Source organism: Lonchura striata, chromosome Z (genome assembly GCF_050655825.1).
Source record: "Lonchura striata isolate lonStrDom1 chromosome Z, ASM5065582v1, whole genome shotgun sequence".
NCBI lineage: Eukaryota > Metazoa > Chordata > Aves > Passeriformes > Estrildidae > Lonchura > Lonchura striata.
The window spans coordinates 55,253,772-55,273,717 of record NC_140740.1 but is presented as its reverse complement, the minus strand read 5'-3'; the positions used below and the strand labels follow the sequence as shown (position 1 = coordinate 55,273,717).

At 43.1% G+C, this 19,946-nt stretch overlaps 1 protein-coding gene across 1 annotated transcript; it reads left to right on the top strand.

Annotated features, from left to right (window-relative positions):
• Positions 1–14,737: 14,737 nt before the first annotated feature.
• LOC146763841 (zinc finger protein 541-like) lies at positions 14,738–18,995 on the top strand. Its single transcript, XM_085567298.1, has 8 exons — positions 14,738–14,868; positions 15,037–15,215; positions 15,614–15,717; positions 16,384–16,459; positions 16,768–16,856; positions 17,378–17,467; positions 18,279–18,442; positions 18,899–18,995. Exons 1-8 carry the CDS (start codon positions 14,738–14,740, stop codon positions 18,993–18,995), a joined length of 930 nt encoding a protein of 309 aa, XP_085423424.1.
• The last annotated feature ends 951 nt before the right edge of the window (positions 18,996–19,946 follow it).

Below are 19,946 nucleotides of genomic sequence, written 5' to 3'. Positions count from 1 at the left end.
AAGGTCAGATTCTTATCTCGAGCTGTTTGCTCCCTCTCTTCTTGGAATTTGTGGCTAGTGCGTGTGCTCTGCTCTTCTTTTTTTTTTTTTTCTTCTCTGCTGATGAAGATTGGAGGTTATTTGATGTTTCTTTTCATTCTTCTTGCTGATGCCCACCCAGGGACACCAGATGTGAGAACCCCGGGTTTGGTCTGGGGTCTCGTGTGGTGGTGAAGTCTCTCCTCCAACCTATGCTTCCAAAGAAAAACTCCCCAGTCACTTGTTGTTTGGTCTCAAGGCAGTTTATTTCTAGTTATCTAACAGATTATGTTCTCGGGCTGTGGCTGGTTGATCAGCGGCCCAGGCAGAGATGCACACACTCCTGACACCATGACTGTCCGGTGTCTTCTTGTTCTCTCTCCCTGCCCAGGGCTGCTGCTATCTTTTATAAGATATATTACCTATAACATGTTTACAATTATTCCCCAATACTTACTACTTATATTACCAAGTGCTATTCTACTCTAAACCAGTCTGTGAGTGCCAACATCACCAAGAACATGGAGGTAAGGAAGAAGAAGGAGGAAGAACAGGATCAGCCCACTTTCCTCCATCTTAGAACTTCTGATCTCCATGTACAAAGTAAAAACCCCCCTGTACAATACTAAAAAAATTTCCCCTCGACTTTGTAACTACTTTTACAATACTATCTAACCCTTTGTGACTGCTTGTTCCACCTTCAAAGTTGGTAATTCATTCTGTGGCTCAAACTCAAAATCACAGCTGTTTCCAGCTGCCTGCTGGGATCTAGAATGCCTCTGACCAAGACCTGGAACCTCTAGAAATGTCTGAGAGACGTTTTCAGTTCCCACAGGCAAGTACCGAGAGGACAATACCTGCTGCTATAGTATATTGATGATATAGCGATAGCCACAGAGGAGAAAGCCACCTGCATATTGGTAACAATTGAGATTTTAAATACACTGGGAATGGGAGGCTATGTGGTATCTAAAGAGAAAGCACAAATTGCTCAACAGACTGTGATTTAGCTGGGATGTGAAATCTCAGAAGGGCAGCGAAAACTGGGAACTAAGCATATTTGTTGGAGAATGGTTGCAGGAGAGGAGTCATGGATCAATGGAGCAGTTATTCATTGATACCTCTGTCTAAGACCTCAGAATCAGACTCGGGCTGTGTCTGGCCTGGGAACAGAACTCGGGAAATAGGCTCTGTGTCCAGGCCTGGGAAACAGTACAAGGTTGGAATGAGATAATAAGGATGAGCATATCCTTGGAGATATGCTTGTACAACAATAGGCTGTATGACAAGATGTGCCCACAGAAGATGGGATGTACCATGAAAACATGACTGGAGATGAGAAACTTGGCTTAAGAAACCTGGCTATAGCTGTAAATGCACGTAGGCTAAACAGAGCAAAGACCTTTGTAAATTGATCCATGAGAGCTGTTGCTGACTTTGCTTGTAGCAAACCCTATATAAACTGACAGGATTTTTGAATAAATTAAGCTTGCTTATCAATCATACTGATTGTGTTTGTTGTCCCTCCGCCTGTGGCTTCACCTGTTCAAGCTATTTGTGCCATTCCAGAGCCCCAGCATTGACATGAACTGCAAGTCTTCCTTGGGATGACAGGGTGGTGCCGCCTGTGGATCATGGACTATGGACTAATTGCAGAATGAGGCCCAGAAGACGCAGCCATTTACCTGGGGCAAACCACAGAAGGAGGCCTTCCTCAAAGTAAAGGAGGCCTTGACAACTGCTCCTACATTGGGGTTACCTGATTTTTCCAAAGATTTTCAGCTCTTTGTACATGAAAGGCTGTGTCTGGTCTGGCACTGGGAGTCCTAACCCAGCGTTTGGGAAGCTGGAAAAGGCTGGTGGCCTACTTTTCCAAACAACTAGACAACGTCAGTCCTGGTTGGCCTTCATATCTGCGGGCAGTCTCAGCCACTGTGATCCTGATACAAGAAGGCAGGAAGCTCACCATGGGAAGGCACATAGATGTCTATGTACCACATTGGTAGCTAATGTGTTGGAGCAGAATGGGGGCCACTGGCTCTCCCTGAGTCGAATGATGAAATTCCAGGTAATCTTAATGGAGCAAGAGGATGCAGCATTAAAAACAAGTAACCTTTTGAATCCAGCCTTGTTCCTAGGTACAACATCTGAAGAAAGCCCATTGGAACACGACTGCGTGAAATTAATAGAACACACCTGTGCGGCTAGAGCAGATCTGAAAGATGTCCCCCTAGAACAGCCAGACTGGGAGTTGTTCACAGATGGAAGCAGTTTCATGGAGAACGGAATCAGACACACTGGCTATGCGGTAACAACAATCAGTACAGTGGTAGAGGCAAAAGCATTGCCACCAAATAGATCCACCCAGAAGGCAGAAAGGGTTGCTTTAACCAGAGAACTAGAATTAAGGGAAGGGAAAAGGTGAACATATGGACTGATTCAAAATCTGCATTTGGAGTAGTGCATGTGCATGGGGCTCTATGGAGAAGAACGGGCCCTGCTTTTGTCTCAAGGGATGCACATTAAACATCAAGATGCAGTTCTGCAGCTGATAAAGAGCAGTACAAAAACCTGAACAAGTGGCAATTATGCACTGTAAGGCACATCAATCAGGAAACTCTAAAATTTGAGAGGGAAATCGAAAGGCAGACTGGGCAGCTCGACAGGCTGCTCGAAAGGTGCAAACAGCAATGGCATTGGTACCTTTAAAACTTAATGTATCTCAATTCAATTTACCTCCACGGCCAAAATATTCAGCAGAAGATGAGGAACTGGGACATTTGCTGAATGCACGGAGGAATCCAGAAGGGTGGTATGTAACTGCACATGGACAGATAGTGGTACCCCGCGTTGGTAATGAGAGAGGTTCTACAATATAAACATATTGAATGACATTGGGGTGCAGAGGTGTTGGTGAAGTTTCTAAAACCTTATTTGGTCTCAGTACGAATGTTAACAACAGCAAAATCAATAATGTCAAAGTGTGAGATTTGCTTGAAAAACAACCCAGTGGCTAGATGACAAGCACAAAAACTAGGAAGGGTTTGGGTAGGGATAGAAGCAGGAGATTATTGGCAGGTAGCTTTAGTAGAATTACCATGAACTCAAGGATAGAAATACTTGTTAGTAGGGGTTGATACATTTTCTGGATGGCCAGGAGCCCTTCCCTGTCACACGAACCAAGCAAAAGAAAGAGTAAAGTGGTTTTTACAAGAAATCTTTCCCAGATCTGGGGTGCCTCTAGGGATATTATCAGCTAGAGGACCCCATTTCATAACCACAGTGGTAAAAGAAGTAAGTAGGTTACTGGGAATAACTTGGGATCTCCACAGACCATGGAGACCCCAGTAAAGTGGACAGGTGGAGATGATGAATCAGACTCTAAAAAGGCAAATCAGTAAAATATGTCTAGAAGCAAAACTGCAGTGGCCACAGGCTTTACCAATAGCATTGCTGAGAATCTGGATAAAGCCTAGGAGTGGCATGTCAGTCAGTCCTTATGAGATATTGTATGGGAAACCATGCGAATCTCCTGGACCCAATCCAAATGCACATGTCACGGGAAAACAGGAATATACAACTATGTTCTGTCTCTTGGGAAAACTTTAGCACGACTTCGGAGCGCCCTCGTGTGGAATAGGCTGCTGACTCTCGAGAATCCAGTTCATGACATGCATCCAGGAGACGAGGTGTGCATTAAGAATTGCAACAAAGAACCATTGAGAGAAAAGTGGACTGGACCCCATCAGCTACTACTGAGCACCTTTACAGCAGTCAAGGTAGCTGGAGTGGACTCCTGGATACACTACACTTGAGTGAAGAAATCCCATCACGGACTGCGGGCTGTGTAAACTGTGGGACCAACAAAGCTGCAGATAAGATGTGTTTAATTGTTTCAGGAATGTTACCAAATAATTGTACCAATGCTCATGTCATGGTCTTTGGGATGTGGAATGCAAAAAATCAATTAACCACTCTTCATTCTAGAATGAAGAGAGAAGTGCAGGCAGAAACAGAGGTGATAAAGGTTTCCAGTGCAATTTGGGCTGAGAATGTAATGATTGGATTAGTAAAAGATTTTGCCAAAATGCAGAACACTAGCAGAATAACTGCCTGCCTGCCAATACCAAAGGCAGGGGGAAACCCAATAAATTGGGGAATCATCATGACATAACTGCCTGAAACACAAGAGAACAAAACAATTGCATGCAAACAGGTACCAGAATCGAGACAGGTAATCAAGGTAACCTGGAAAGTAATAGGACAATAGTTGCATCCTCTGAGTCAACGAGACTGTTTTCAAAAAAATTACACTACTGGATATCCAATAGAATGGGAGGGGGGCATCCCAAATCAATGGCAATGCTACTTGCCACATTATAAAAAGATTACAGAAAATGTTACAGAAACCAGTCTGGTGTGGAAGTGTGAGGCAAAAGATCACAAAGGTCAAATAGAGACTTGGGACTGCATGGTCTCTGAGCGTACTTCAAAAATTCCAGCACATGGCTACCACTCCTTAGTGCATTACATGGGAATGTTCAGAAGATGAAACAGATCCAGTGGTAGTGAACACTGCCTCAAGTAGTAGAATAAAGGCAGACAAAGTAAGTTGTTGGGCATGTAATAAACCTTATGATTGCAGTTGTGATGATATAGAAATAAAACAAATTCCACCACTGGCAGTAGCCTTACAAATTGGTTGTGCCTGCAGAGGTATCAAGCACAAACAGGGTAAAGTGAATTATAAAATACTTATAGGATGTACCAAGAGTACACTCCAAAGTCCAGGACAATTTGTATGGGCAACAAGTGATGGTACCTGGACAACCCATCTCCCTGTAGATGGGAAAGTCAAAGAAATTACTTGAGGCCTCCCTGCTTTGTGTCCAATTTGGAGAAAGTCTCCATTTAAGGGAAAAGATGAACTTGTGCAGAGAAGAACAAGATGAGAAGTTCCAGATAATGAAAATCAAGATGAAACATGGCAAGAAACCTCTAGTGGAGTGAAATTTGGGTGGGCCTTAAAGTCTTTCCTTGGTCCTATAGCAAACTATCAGAATAAAGAAATGTTGTACAAATTATCAGGTCAGGTAGCTAGACTGGCTAGAGTCACTAGGGAAGGATTTAAAGAACTAAATGTACAATTGCATGCCACCAGAAAAATGACTTTACAAAACCAATTAGCCTTAGATTTGTTGCTTCTGAAAGAGCAGGGAGTTTGTGGATTCTTAAAGGACAGATTGATCATTGCTGCATCCACATCCCAAAGGTAATTGCAGATGTAGAATATGACATCAATCAGTTAAAACAATAGAGCATGGAGCACAAGAAGAGCAGAAAGATTTGCCTACGAGCTGGTTAAACAAAGTCTTTAAAGGGATAGGGTGGAATGTGACTTCATGGATTAAGTCTATCACTGAAAGTGTAATAATCCTATTAATTATGTTCTTAGTAATTTGGTTAGTCTACAGTGTCGTAAAAGGAGAGATACAGAAGAGGACATCCTGGAACCTGAAAATAATCAAGGCACTGACATGGGATCCACACCCATCATCCTCTGATCCTCCAGTCCATGGCAACATTTACATCAATCCTGGATTTGTAGAACATCATGTATAAACTCAGAAACGAAAGAGTGTATCAAGTGAAAGTAGTTGCATTTGTAATGAAGTGAAAATACTTTCAAAGGGGGCAAAATGATAGGAAAAGTGTTTTAAAATCATGGGGATTTAGGGTTAAAAGGAAAATTAAGTTTAGTAGGCCCTGGAAAAAAAAATACCCCAGGTACATGGAGGCCTTGTACCTTGCTAGACCTGCACCTGTGTAGCTAGTACATGATAAATGATATAATTGCTAGATGTGATGATTGTTTAGTAATTAAATATTATTACTGTTTAATGATAAGAATAATCAAGAGAAACTCTGGTCAGGGGCCTTATAAAGATCATGAGAAACTCATGTCAATATCTAGAATAAAACAATATAAGTTTAATAATTAATATGGAAGTTATATAACTATAGAACATAAAATACGTTCAGCTCAAAAGCCGTGTTGGAGTCAGATTTGGGTCTGTATCCCTGATTCCCAGAGCTCTCAATAAAAGCACCTGCATATAATCATATCCCGTGATTATGTGTGTTCCTGAACGCTATCAGAGGGGTAAGAATTTATAGGGAGGTGCTCCTGCCTGTGGCAGGGGAGGCAGTGAATAGCTGGTCCCTTTCAACTGTAACATTCTATGCTTCTATTTTCCTGTGACTGAAACCTGGCTTTTAGTATTTAGGTGGCATCACTGGTTGGACATGGCAATGACACGGGGAGGAAGGTAACCATGTGTGTCTCTGTGCTAGCTAGAACACCTACAGGCATCTGTGGCTCAAGCACCTGATGACAGTTCATCTCGGAGGAGCTCCTTCCCCCAGGTGTTAGTGAGCATTCTGCTTCTGCTTCATTGTCAGTGTAGACTAGGCTCATCTCACTGCCTTCTCCTGTGGCCACTTGTCAGGAGCACCCGAGTATCTGTGAACACAAAACCAAAACGGATCACTAGGAAATAATATTTCTAGAGCTGAAAATCACAAGTCCAGAGTGTGATGAAAATCACACGTTCCAGAATGATAGAGATATCTCAAAATCCTTTGTATCTGACACAGAATCTTGGCCAGTACTAGTGCCAGAGCTTACGTCCCATCTCTACACTTCTGCGGTAATGGAGTATTAAATGGCTTGGAATAAGCTTTCCATCTTTGGAACCTTCCAGCAGCACTGGCAACAAGAACTGCAAAGATTTTTTCTAAAGAAATTGTTGATTTGTTGGAATGCATTTTTTGAAAGGTATAAAGTCAGAATTGTTTAGCTGAGAACCATACAGCAGCCTGTGAAATGAATCATGGTCCAGTGATCATCAGAGTGAAAATATCTGTTCAGGAGCTAAGAGCCCTTAAAGCACACTGAGGATATATGTTAGGGTTTGGCTGTGTTTTCATGTACTGACTTCTGATGAAAGACGGATTTGTCAGGCAAAGGCCAACACAACCCAGAGAGTGTCAATCATTTAACCCCTTTAGAATGTCTCAGGGCAAGAACTGGCACTCTGAATAGGCTGAGATCTGATTTTCCCTCAGTTATATTGCTGCTTTCATGTCTAATTGCTTATAGCTTTTGGTTTCATCTTTGTGGGCACATCACACTGTGATTCGAGACTTTTCTGTCAGGCAAGCACCAGAATCTGATTTCAGTTTGCCAAAACTTAGTGGCAAGTTAGGTTAGTGAACAGGACAGAGATCCAGCAACCTGACTCCCATGTAGGTTTTACATTTCCCACCATATCCAATGGAAAGCTGGGCTTGAACTCACTACTGCTGCTGTAGATGGGAAATTGCTCTACTGCGACTATGGAAAGTTTTGTGAATATTAAAAGGGGCAATTAAGCTGAGGATCAGTGCCTCAGTAGTGAAGAGTGATCTTTAAGGGAAGTGTTGGTAAAATGAGACTAAATGACAATTGAATCTTCCCGTCCTTTCTGAATAAGAAATCGAGTTTTTCCTTGTTTTTCCTTCTTTTTTATTTTTTTCTTTTTAGTTGAATGATACTGCCAAGCTGAATAAATATGTGCAACTTTTGCCTCTGTTTGACTTTCTGCCAGGTGATTGGCTGGGAAGACACATCACCAGAAAAGCCACTGAAATGTCTGCAGAAGGCAACCCTTAAAATTGTCAGTAGGAAAAGCTGTGACAAACATTATGCCAGTGACCCAAAAATAACCAACAACCTGTTGTGTTCTCCGGGGAAAAGTAAATGATATCTGAGGGATACTTATGAGGTAAGAAGCAAAGTTACCAAGGCTGGGAAAAAACATATATTTAAACATATATTTAACAATGATTCCCTTTTCACTGGGAACAAAGCAATGTTAGACATCTTAGGAGGCTGATCATATTTGAAGTGATTTTAACTGCATTTGTAAGAGACTTTATTGCTGTGAAAAAGACCTGTTACAACTTTGTTTAATTTAGGTCAGTGTGCCAATCAGGATCAAGAGTATGAGAATTTGACATGGGATTATCTATTAATTTCAGGTATATTTCACTAGCTATGGTGCTCTCCTTAGACACCACGTGTAGTTATGGGAGAAAAAGCAGAGCTATCAGGGTATCAGTCATCTGATACTTTCCAGAAGTCAATATCTGAATAGTACAGAATTAACTGTATACCCAAAAGGGCTTTTTGGATCTTTCTTGTGATGCTCTCTGCGCTGAATCTAGAAGAGACAATTGAGAAAGAGGTGAGAATCAATTTATACCAACAATAAAAATGTGTTTCAAAATAGAATTATGATAGCACTCTGCTGCTCCACAGCATTTGTATCAAAGGCTGTAGCCCTGAGGTTTGAAAAGCAGCCCTTCTTTATTCCTCACCCAACTTCCATGAATGATGTAAGCCAACTGCTCCATTTCATAGGCTAGAAAAGGCTGGAGGCAACGTTCCAAACATGCTTGTGCACTGCAGGTGGCACTGCATGCTCCTCTGGTGAGAAATTGGCACACTGACAGCTACTTCTGATGTATCTTCCAGGGAGACTCAGGTGCGCCATTAATCTGTGCTGGTCAGATCCCTGGGACTGTTTCTTCTGGAGAATAATGTGAAAACACAAGCATACCTGGAGTTTATGTGTGGCTGACTGAAGAATATATTGACTGGATAAAAAGAAAGACTTTCAGTTACACAGATCCATGAAACAAGAGCATTTTAATAAATATTGGGCAACATTTGTTACTGTGTACTTGCACAAAAATTCAGTTTCAGAATGATAGTGAATGAGGAGTCTGCTGAATGAGAGAAAACAGAAAAAAAATCTTAAAATCTTCAAATATTTATCTGGGATGTTATTAAACCCCAAACACTTAATTTTACCATTATTCAGTATTTATTTATCTAAATTCAATTTCAAAGCATTAAAATATTAAACAGAGAGAAACAGTTTTCCAATTAGTCTTCATTATAAAGATACAAATCTAGAGATAAAAATAATGTCTGTCTTTTTTCCCTAGATGTTATCCTTCTTTTTAATTTCTTTTTTTACTTTTGTTCAATTTTTTTTGCGGGGGCACGCGGTTGGGGTGGGTGTTGGGTCTGTTATTGCTGGTTTTTTTGTTGGTTGATCAAATCAAATCAAAATAATCTCCCAGCTTGGTTCATAATATCACTCTTTCAGTTAATAGTTTGCTCAAAAATTATAAATACTGATTGTAATAGATGTAATTATAGCTCTTTAACATAGCTCCTAATATCTGTCAAAACAAACAGGACTCTAGCTATGGATTTCCACAGGCTTCTAGTGAGAGAAGGACCTGGTGTGTTTCTGAAGGAAGATGTGGTTAGCTCACTGTACTTCCAAATATTTTCTAGATCTTTTGTAACTAACAATTTTGAAGAGACCACCTGCAGTTTTTCTCTGCTTCTGTGCTTATTGCACTAATATGTACCAAATACTGTAAACCTTGAGATGTTGCAGAGGCATGAATAAACAGGTCCAGCACAACAACCCACTGGCCTTGATTATTGACCAGGAGCTGTGTCACAGTTCTGAGCAGAGCAGAAGAAGGCTATATCCTTTATATCCATAAAGGATATATATGTAGGAAGGAAGCAACTGGACACCACAAAACGGAGTCAGTCATTGGCCATAGTGCAATAAAACCTGCCACTGTGGTGTGCATGGGCTTAGAGCCAGTTCTTGCCCAAGGCTGTGCGAAGGGAGATGCCAGTGGGATTTCCCAGAGAAAACTGGGAAAAACTGAGGGGAAAAACCCAAATGATACATAAAAGTGAAAAGAATAATGTACCATTGTTCTCACTTTCCAGCTAGGGGTTTCAGAGGAGGGAAGTGCCTGTCCTCCCACCTCTCTGTGTGAGGAGGGGCAGGAGTCCTGCAAAGTGTCCCGCAGTTCTGCATTTTGTTAGCACCTCTGAAAACACATGGTGGAAGGATAACTGTTTCTGCAGCCAGAGATGGGCAGAAGAAAGGTTCAGGAAAAGGAGATGACCACTGCTGTCTTTCACTGCTAAATGCACTGCTGGGCTGATTCTCAGAACGGAGATCAAAACAGGAAAGCCACAGAGAAGAGCTCCATGTATATTACAGTTCTGCAATGGCCAACACCAATGAAACACTTGAAAAAATTAGTCTGGAAGCACATTCCTTACCAGATTGAGAAGAGCTAATTTTCAGCATCTCATGGCAGTTTCCTAAACATACTAGCACAGCATTTGCACTTCCACTTTCACTCAGTAACAGAAATCTAGTCTTGTCTCTTTCAACCCAACATACCTTAACAGTAATCTCTAGGCGGCTGTGAGGTGTCTCCTTGTACCTCCCAGTTCCTATACACTGGTTTCTTCTACCAGACCAACTCTCCTGGGCTCTTTTTAGCTTAACTGGAAACTGATGAGGGGATTAAGGGATCCTGCCTCAGAAAACCTTCAGCCCTTGGCCAGGCATATGCTCCTGACTATGCTCACACATCATAGCTCTGTCTGTGCCGAGCTGAGTTCTCTGTCACACTTTTGCCTCTGTATCTGTTTTTACTGAGGTATTCCAAGTAAGCAATATTTCTGAAGGATTATTTTCTGAGAGCTCTGACTTGCTTGTTGCCTGTCACATAGTCATGGCTGGGCACAAGGAGCTGCCCCTAAGGCTGACCAAGCTGTGTGCTTGACAGAAGAGCTGACAAATGGCACTCACATGTGCTGTAGGGCACTGGGCAGAGCACACGGTGCTGGAACACAGCCCTTACCTCTATCCATGAGAGGGGACTGATGGCTCATTCACATCCCACTGGGGTGCAGATGCCAGTCAGGTTTGGTCCTCAGGTTCATGCTGCTCTTGTGCTGGGCAGTAGTGCCTGATGTTTTCTACTAGTTTTGGCTGTACATGTAATGCACTGCATATTCAATATTTTGTTAAATTTTTTTTTAGATAGCCTTCTATTTCTCAGTACAGAGGGTGTCATTATCGATTGTCAACAACTGTTGTTTCCTGAAGCTATGGTCGTATGTTTGAAGCATGGATGCCTACACAGCTTCTAGTCAAGGCCTGTGTTTTACCTTCTGACTACAGAGCTGCGGGCTATCTAGCAAGCTGTAGAAGTAACCTTCCTCTTTGGCAATGCAATATGGCATCAGGAAGAAGCATCTAGAAAACAGAATTTAAAAAAATCCAGCCATCCGATTTTCAAGATAATTTTCCTAAATACTTGCCAGAAGAATCAGTTCATTGTAGCCAGATAAATTAGAGCAAGTCATTTTCATATGACTGCTATATCTTTTAATTACAGATTGCTAATTTAAAAAAATGTATCCTCATCTTTTTAGTGACCTGGCAGCTGGTTCAGACACTACTACCCCAGTATGCTTATAACCCCACAATCACCTGAACGAGCTTCTTTTGTATTGATTTATGCATTTCATTATTAACGTCTAAGAGATTACAAGTAGGTGTGATGTAATCACAATTGAATTCAAGGTGGCACAGGTTTTTTAAAGCAAGGAACCCCAGAAAGATAAGCAAAAAAGCCTTTATTTTAAAAAGCCCCTATAGAATAATACAGTAGGAACTTATATACCTTAGATACTTTGAAAGGCATGCATTCGATTTAATATATAAACAATAGATTTAATAGCTAAACAACAGTATATAAACAATAGATTTAATATATGAACAATTAGAGACTTCATGCTTATGAATTATTAATATAATTTGTGGCAAAAAGCAAGAAACTGCCCTATTAATACATTCTTACAACAGCTTTATTTCAATAAATAAATAAGTCTCTCTGCAACCACAAAGAAAATCAAGATAGCAATATCTAGAATAGAAGCAAAATCAATAAATGAAAAATTAAATATTAGCAGCCACAAAGAAAATCAAGTTAGGAATATTTAGAATAGAAGCAATATCAATAAATGAAAGATTAAATATTACTTTAGTAATTCTACATCACTTCTTTACTAAAAAGTAATAGTTATGAGTATTTCAATAACTATGAATTAAGAAGTCCAGAGAAGAGCCGTGAAGATGATTAGAGGGATGGAGAACTTCTCCTGTGAAGAAAACTGAGAGAATTAGAATTGTTCATCGTGGAGAAAACAAGGCTTTGAGCTCAGCTAATTGCTGCCTTCCAGTACTTGAGGGAAGCCTATAAGAAGGATGGGGAGATGTGGATATTCTACATTCAGTCAGAAGGAAAAAGAGAAATATTTCTGCCAGGCTAAGCTTGGGAAAATATTTCTGTTTTTCCCTCTGACTGAACTGAGACTATCCACAGGGAGGGCCTTGTTACAAGAAAGATGGGAAGGTGTTCAGTCTGAGGGAAATTCTTCTTCAATTCTGAAGAAGTGCTGACATTTTGTGAATAGGACGCAGAAGAATGATCTGTCAAACTAAGAGAGCAATGTGACCAGTGGAGAGTGAGCTTGGTGTTTCACTCGTTTGCTGGAATATGTGACCAGTGGAGATTGGTATTTCACCTGTTTGCGGCAAATGAGTGAATATCTGACTCGTTGTTGGTGTGTGTGTGTAACACGCAGGGTGGGAAGGAAGCAAGATTTGCTCTTGCTTAACATTCGGCAGGAAAGCAGTAAAACTGGCTGGGTTTTGTCATATGTGGGACCTAAAGTATTAAAACAAATGTGAAGGCCATTAGTGTGGAAAAGTAATTCTGCTTGTGTTAGTGTTTTAGAGGAATCCCAGAGTTTGGAGACGAACGTCTAACTTCTCCAAGGGAGCTGGAAGATAGGCATTGAAATTCTTCATTAATGTTTGCTACAGAAAAATGCTGTTGGCTTGTCCCTGTATGTGTGTGTCCCCATGAGTTCCCCTGAAAAGCATCCTGTTTCTCCAAGTTTCAAGGAAGGAGTGTTGAAGTAAGAGAGGGAAAACAGCAAGTGATATTCTTGAGCAACAGTCAATTGAGAAAGGGCGGCAGGGCTTTGGAGCTGGTACTCCACTGAGTTGGTCCAGAGAAGTTCTTCTCTTCTCTGACCTTTTAACCTCTTGCTCCTGTCAGAGCCGGAGGAGAGCCTTCTGCTTCAGAGCCGGGAGCAGTCCTTCTGGTTCTCCAGTGCAGGCAGCGTGCTTTGACAGAGGCAGGCTCCTGCGCATGTTCAGCTGGAGGCACCTTGCAGAGAAGCACGGAGAAGACCCAGAGCTGTCCCTGCACTGCTTTTCCCCGCCCAGAGGACTGAGGAGAAATGCCCCAGTGGGAAGGTCCTCAGAGCAAACTTGCAGCAGAAGGAGTAACAGAGGCAAAGGTGGCCCTTCACTGTTTCTGCCCCCTAGGTCCCCCGGGGTTCTGCATGGAATGTTGGAATGTTGGGCTGTGCCCGTAGCAACTGTCATTGTCTCCTGCTCCTGCGGCCGTTGATGGAACACTGGTGGAGCAGCGGTGGAGCAGCAGCTGCAGGATCTGCTCCTGGCTGTCCCTGACCAGCCGCCTTCTGCTCTCAGAAGCATCAGATCTGGCCTCTGGATCTACATCCTCATCTTCTTGTCTGCTGCCAGGCATCCCCACGGCACTTTGGGACTGTCAAAGGTAAGAAAATGCCCATTTGCCCTCAAACCACTAACAGAATGGCAGGAGGATCCAGTTGGCTGTCCCACCAACCACGACAGACATAGTCTGTGGTACTTTCCCCAGACAAGGTTACACATGAAAGTGTTATTCCAGCATCTGTAGGAATAATGTTGCCTCCAGTGGAAATACAGACCTTTCCATAGAGGACATAGAGTGCTGTCACCATGCACTTGCAGATTCTCATCCACTAGTGACCTGATTAAAAGTTATTGGTGCGCATTTAAATCCTAAACCTATGTTGTGGCTGCCCCAAAATATTACTGAGGAGGTCAGGGGTTCAGTGGCAACAAATCCTGTTATGCCCTGACTCTGCTCATGCCTCCTCCAAGGCTTTAAAAACCAGAAGGATGGGACCTCTCCTCTGTGATCCCTGTCCTTCAGGGCATGGAAGCAGTTTACCAGGCTTGCCCTCCAATACTGGCTTTCACCTGCAAAAATGATCTGGTTTCAGTGAGTCTTATATAGCTACATACTTAGATCATATAAAGAAACAGTATCATTTAATATCTTTATAATTTTTTTTCTCCCTGCTTGCATTGGATATCTTTTCTATGGAGATATTTGTATAGATTTGTCCATGTTTTCCAATGCCTCTAAGCACCTCACGGTCAGAGGCAGCAATGGAATGCCATCTGGAGTGGTTCTTCTCAAGAACACAATCCCAGTATCACAGAATTTTCTGGGTTGGAAGGGACTCACAAAGATCATCAAGCCCGGCTCCTGGGCCTGCCCAGGGTGGCCTCGAGTACCACACCCTGTGCCCAAGAGCAGTGCCCAGACACTTTTTGAGCTCTCTTAGGCTTGTTGGGCACTGGAAGAGCTTCCCTGGGGAGGCTGTTCCAGTGCCCAACCATCCTCTGGCTGAGGAACCTTTTCCTTATTTCCACTGGCAAATCTTCCCTGCCATTCTCTAGGGTCTTCTCACTGCTCCCTGGACTGAAGGCAGTAGTGCCTGGCCTTTTGCTTCCCCTCTTGGGGAAGCTGCAGACTGCTAGAAGGTCCTGCCTTGGAAATTCCAAGTGAAAAGGCAGCAATTGCACCCAGCTGAGGGGAGCTGGGACAGCACAGCCTGTGGCTTGCAATGATGAGGATGAGAAGGAAGGCTCCTGACACATCTTGGCAGAATGATTTTTATCTGGAGCATTGTTTTGATGTCTTTCAGGTGGAAAGGAGAGGCAGAATGAAAAGGAAAGCAAGAGCCAACATTAAGCCGTGAGTTTTGGCAAAAGGGGTTAAACGGCAGCAAACTTGAGGAATGGCAAGGAGGAGAACTGCTATTTCAGAGTCAGGGTGGGATTGCTTGAAGCCTGTGGGTCCACGGGAGGTGTCTCTTGACCATTTGACTTTCTTACCCTTCTTGCCACCTCCTTCTTCCTTTAGGCACATCAATGTTGGTAGTGACTTTCAGGCTGAGCTCCCTGAGCTGCAGACCACACCGCTAAGTGAAGATGAAGAGCCTGCAACCCTGGTCTGGAAGCCCTGGGAGGAAGATGACTCTGACGTGGAAAAACTGGACAGAGGAAGCTGTCAAGATTTTTCTCCACCCCTGAGATACTCGAGTGTGTAAAATGCTTTTTTTTAGTTGAAAATCCCATTTTTGCAGGCTCTGCTTCTCTCCTTGTCTCGCCCATCTTCCCGCATGTGAGGGTTAGAGGCAAGGAGGATGCTTTTGCAGCAGAGCAGGAAAAAGAGCAACCGTCCTGCTCTCCAAATTGGTCAGAGGCATTTGCCACTGCAAGAGGGGAGATTGGCCAACAATTCTTATTACAAAATCTGCTTTGAAGGGAGGGCCAGCACAGTGTGGACCCTTAGTTCACCTGCCCCTTTCTTTGCTCTCCTTTTCATGCTCTCCAACCTGTTGTCTTAAGCTCTTGTGCTTTCCTTCTTCCTTGTATGGCAACCTTTCCCCTTCCTCAGCTCAAGCCTGACTTTCAGTGGGTTTTTGTTGTGCTTGCAGTCAGAGAACTCTTGGACATGGCCAGCGCCCGTGGCATGCCCAGGGCAGCAGCTAAGCTGGAGCTCGCCCTGCACTGCCTGCACCAGGCACGCGGCAGCATTCTGGTAAGAAGCGGCTGTTTGGGGGCAGAGAAGAGTGGACAGGGAATTAATAAGGCCCGGGCACTGGGACAGTCTTTCCTGGCTGCTTTTGCAGCAGGGAGTTGACAAGAAGCAGAGCACTTTTGCTGCCTGCCGTGTCTCCTCCAGCCGCTTCAGTGGTGAGCCCAAAGGGCTGGAGCAGGGAGAATGTCTCACCTGGAGGCACTGACGGAGGGTCCTGCCATCTGCACCCTTGTAAATCTCCTGGAGTTCAGTGTTTTCTAAGACATTTTGAGGTGCATAGAGGGGAAACTCCCAGAAGCCTTAGTGAGCTAAGGCAATTCTGGGTGCAGGAGGATCAAAATCATTGAGTTGGTCAGCAAAAGGCCACTCTTGAGGAGAAGGAACAAAGAGATAGGCAGGAAAAATGAAGGGACTAGGAGCTAACCACAATGTTTAACCCATATGAAATGCAGTGGTGGGAATCTCTGAAGAGGCAAAGTACCTGAAAGGCAGCATTTCAATTTTCTGGCTCCTTTTTTGTGTTTTGGGGCAGGTAGAGCCTTTTTCCCTTTCACCTTTGGCCAGGAGCTCTGAAGAGGCAAAGTAGCTGAAAGGCAGCATTTCTATTTTCTGCCTCCTTTTTTGTGTTTTGGGGCAGCTAGAGCTTTTTTCCCTTTGATCTTGCAGGAGGCTCTGGAGATGTTGCTCTCAGGAGGGCCACCGGTGCCTCAAGGCCATCCCATGGCTGATTATCACTACGCAGGTAACCAAAGCAGAGCTTGTTTGTTCACTGACAGATGCTGGTGTCCCCTTAATTGCCCTGTCAAAAATTTCTGCTTAAAGACATAACACCAGCATAAGGGTAGCAGGGAAAGCACCGCCATCTACTCCTTCAGCTTGTTGTCCATGTTTTTTTCCCTGGGGAATGCCTGCTCTTGACTTCATTACCTTCTGAGAGGGCAGGCATGTACACACGTGAATGATGGATGGCGCTGATTTTGTTTTGGCGGCCAATGGGATCTACTTCAAGTGGAGAGAGGGATCAATTTACCTGCTGCTTTTTATTGCCAGGCTCTGATAGATGGACACCTGAGGAGAAGGAGTCCTTCCGAAAGGCTTTCCACACCTATGGCAAGGATTTTCATCTCATCCAGAAGCAGGTAAAGTCACAGGACATTCTTTACTCTGGCAGGTGATCAGAAGGAAAAGCTCCTTCTTTCTGATACCAAATACTGGAATTCAGTCTCTCTCTTCTCAAGTACCCAAAATGTTAAAGTAGGAATGAAATGGGACATCGAAGACCTATGTGAAAATGATGAACCTGCCTCTCCAGTGCTTTTCTCCAAGCTGTTTTGGAAGACGAAGGTTTCTTCTGTCAGACTTGTCGGATAGGTTTGCTGGTGCTTCCACAACACACTATGCTGGGATAACTGGAGTGAACAGGGGAAAGAAGAACTATGCTAGATGGATTTGGTTTTGAAGTGCACAATATATCTGTTACCGTGGTGCATAATACAGGGTTTACTACAATTCACTCTCTTACTGCATATTGATCTCATTTTACACCCTACTCAATTTACTCCATGATTTTACTTCCTGGTTTATTCCATATTCTACTTTTTCTCCAATGCAGCCTAGAGGATGGCCATTTTTAGATTCCTTCTTTTTCTCTTCACAACAGATTCAGACTAAGACCGTGGCACAGTGTGTGGAGTACTACTACTCCTTGAAACAAGAGCATAAACTTGTCTTTGTCGGTGTTCGTGCTCAGGTGAGTGGGAAGGAGTTCCAGACATGCCAGAAAGGTCAAGAAACTGGGAGAAGGGGACAAAAGCTGCTGGTGAGCCATGCGAGATGCCCCTTTGCCAGGATCCCATTGTCCCATGCACTGGGAAAGGCACAGCAGATGCTGCCCAAGGCTTCCTTGTGCGGCTGCCCTGAAATCCTGGAGCATAACTCTGAGCCAACAAAGCAGCACTATCACCAGACTGGGCTTTGACTCTCTAGAGATTGGTTTCTCAAAGGCTGGCACCCTCGCTGATTCCAATCAGATCCTTAATTCCCCACTGCTTGCTAACATCAGGAATCTGGGCTGCATTCATGGGGGTGCTGGAGATTTTCAGGGATTTTTTGTAGCATCCCAGCATACTCCCCAAGAAGGAGCTGGCAGTGCTGTGACTCCATTAAACTTTCCTTACTGGCAAGCAGGAATTTGTTTCAGACAGAAGGAGAGAGAGAGAGATTATTTTGGGTAGTAAAAAATGTGTAACCATGTGTCTTCACTAATTTGACTGAATTTAATTTGACCCATTCCCTAGACATTTGTGGAGGAAAAATATAGATAAAAAGATGTTTGTCAGAGAGGTATAAATAAGAAATATAGAACTATTGATACCCACATTTTTATGCCAGCTCTTTGGGCTGTAGAAAGGAGGAGTATTTTCCTGAAAGTGCTGTGTCGTTTTCTCAGCTCTTTGGGGTTTGGAGGAATTTGCTGAGACTGATAGATTTTAGTGCTGGACGTTGTGATTGCCAGCTTTCTGAGAGGATGGAAAGATTGATAAGGATTTTTTGCTTTGCAGACTGTGGGCAGAGCAAAGAGGAGCAAAAGCCCTCCCAGAAAGGAGAACGGGGAGCCAGGGAAGAGAGGCCGCAAGAGGGCTGGCAGCGCCGAGTGTCCCTGCTGCCAGCCGCAGCAGCCAGCCCGTTCGGCAAGAGGCCCCTTTCCCTGCGGGCTGTGCAAACAGTGCGCAAGTTCCTCCTCTTTCTGCTCCAAGCTGCGCCTTTGGACTCAAACAGGCTGAGCCTTTTCAAAGGGACCACTGGGGAAGCTGGGGGCATTGGGGGATCGCCCCTTGCAGCCATAGTCAAGGCTACAACCCACTTTAAACCCAAACAGCTTAGTTAAATCCCAGCATTCAGAATGAAACCTTACCGTGCCCCAACAAGACACAACTCATACAAGTGGGAGTAGCTCCAGCGAAGCTGGCTTTGATGGGGCTGATCAAATTAAAAATAGGATGAAGCATAAGGAGGAAGAAATGTGAATGAACTGAAACAAGATCAGACTCATGCTACTGATAAATTTACAAATGTGTCACAGCCTGAAAAGACAGAAATTCATACAAAAACGGAGATCTCAGCGCTTGGTTTAATGGTGTGTCTTAAACTGACAATGGATGGTTTGTCTCCTATCTTCCAGGGTGTTTGAAACCATGCAGGAAAGGAACAAACACAGGAGAAGGCATCGCCCACGGAAGGAAGCAGGGCCTCTCCCCAAGAAGAAAAAAGCAAATTAGGCCTGCAGCTTTCCAGGGCTAGCAAGAGTTAGCTGTCAAGAGGACTGGATAGGAATAGGATTGTTTGTTAAGTTTTTAGGGTTGTTTATTCTTCTACTTAGTTTACTAGATTGTAATATATCCATTTCTTAGTTAAGATTCATTAGTGCTAATTTACTAGAGTGTAATAGCTGCCTTTATTAGTTAAGATTCATTAGTGCTATTAAAGATGTATTAGTATTATTAGATTTATCAATAAATGTAAGAGGTTTGGTGTTCGCTATTTTTTGTCACTTTGTCTTTGTTGAGACACAAGCTGTCTTTATCATTAAACCAAAGTTTGCTCCATGTTGTCTTTTTGTCTGTATGAAATCACTCAAGCTATGTTCGTTACTGTTTGTTAATGATTCAAGAAAAAGCAGCTCCCTCTATTCCTATTCCTAGGGAAGTAGAAGCTGCAGCAATTCCTTCAGTATGGGAAATGGATATACCTGGGAAATCTAAATTAGCACAACCAATACATGTTGAATTAAAGGCAGGGGCAAAAGCAGTACAGGTTAAACTGTATCCTATAAAACCAGTAGCACGGCAGGGAATAGGAAAAAATATTGATAAAGTCTTGAGATACCAAATTTTAGAAGGATGTGAATCAGAATATAATACACCTATAATTCCAGAGAGGTAAACCCAATTGTGAGTATAGATTAGTGCAGGATTTGAGAGCAATAAAATGAAATAACCAAGGACATTTATCCAGTGGTTGCCAATCCCTACACATTGTTAACATCCATGGAAGAGACATATAAATGGTTTACAGTAATTGATCAAAAAGATGCCTTTTTCTGCTTACCCCTTGACAAAGGAAGTAGGAACCTGTTTGCCTTTGAGTGGGAAAAACCAGGAAACGGAAAAAAGATCCATCTCATCTGAACACGGGTCCCACAAGGATTCAAGAGCAGTCCAAACCTATTC

Excerpts from the sequence above, each read along its gene's own strand:
- LOC146763841 (XM_085567298.1), top strand. The coding sequence starts at position 14,738 with ATGATGAGGATGAGAAGGAAGGCTCCTGACACATCTTGGCAGAATGAT. Across the intron at positions 16,460-16,767 it reads GGCTGATTATCACTACGCAG|GCTCTGATAGATGGACACCT; the intron begins GTAACCAAAGCA and ends TTTTATTGCCAG. Across the intron at positions 17,468-18,278 it reads TTGTCGGTGTTCGTGCTCAG|ACTGTGGGCAGAGCAAAGAG; the intron begins GTGAGTGGGAAG and ends TTTGCTTTGCAG.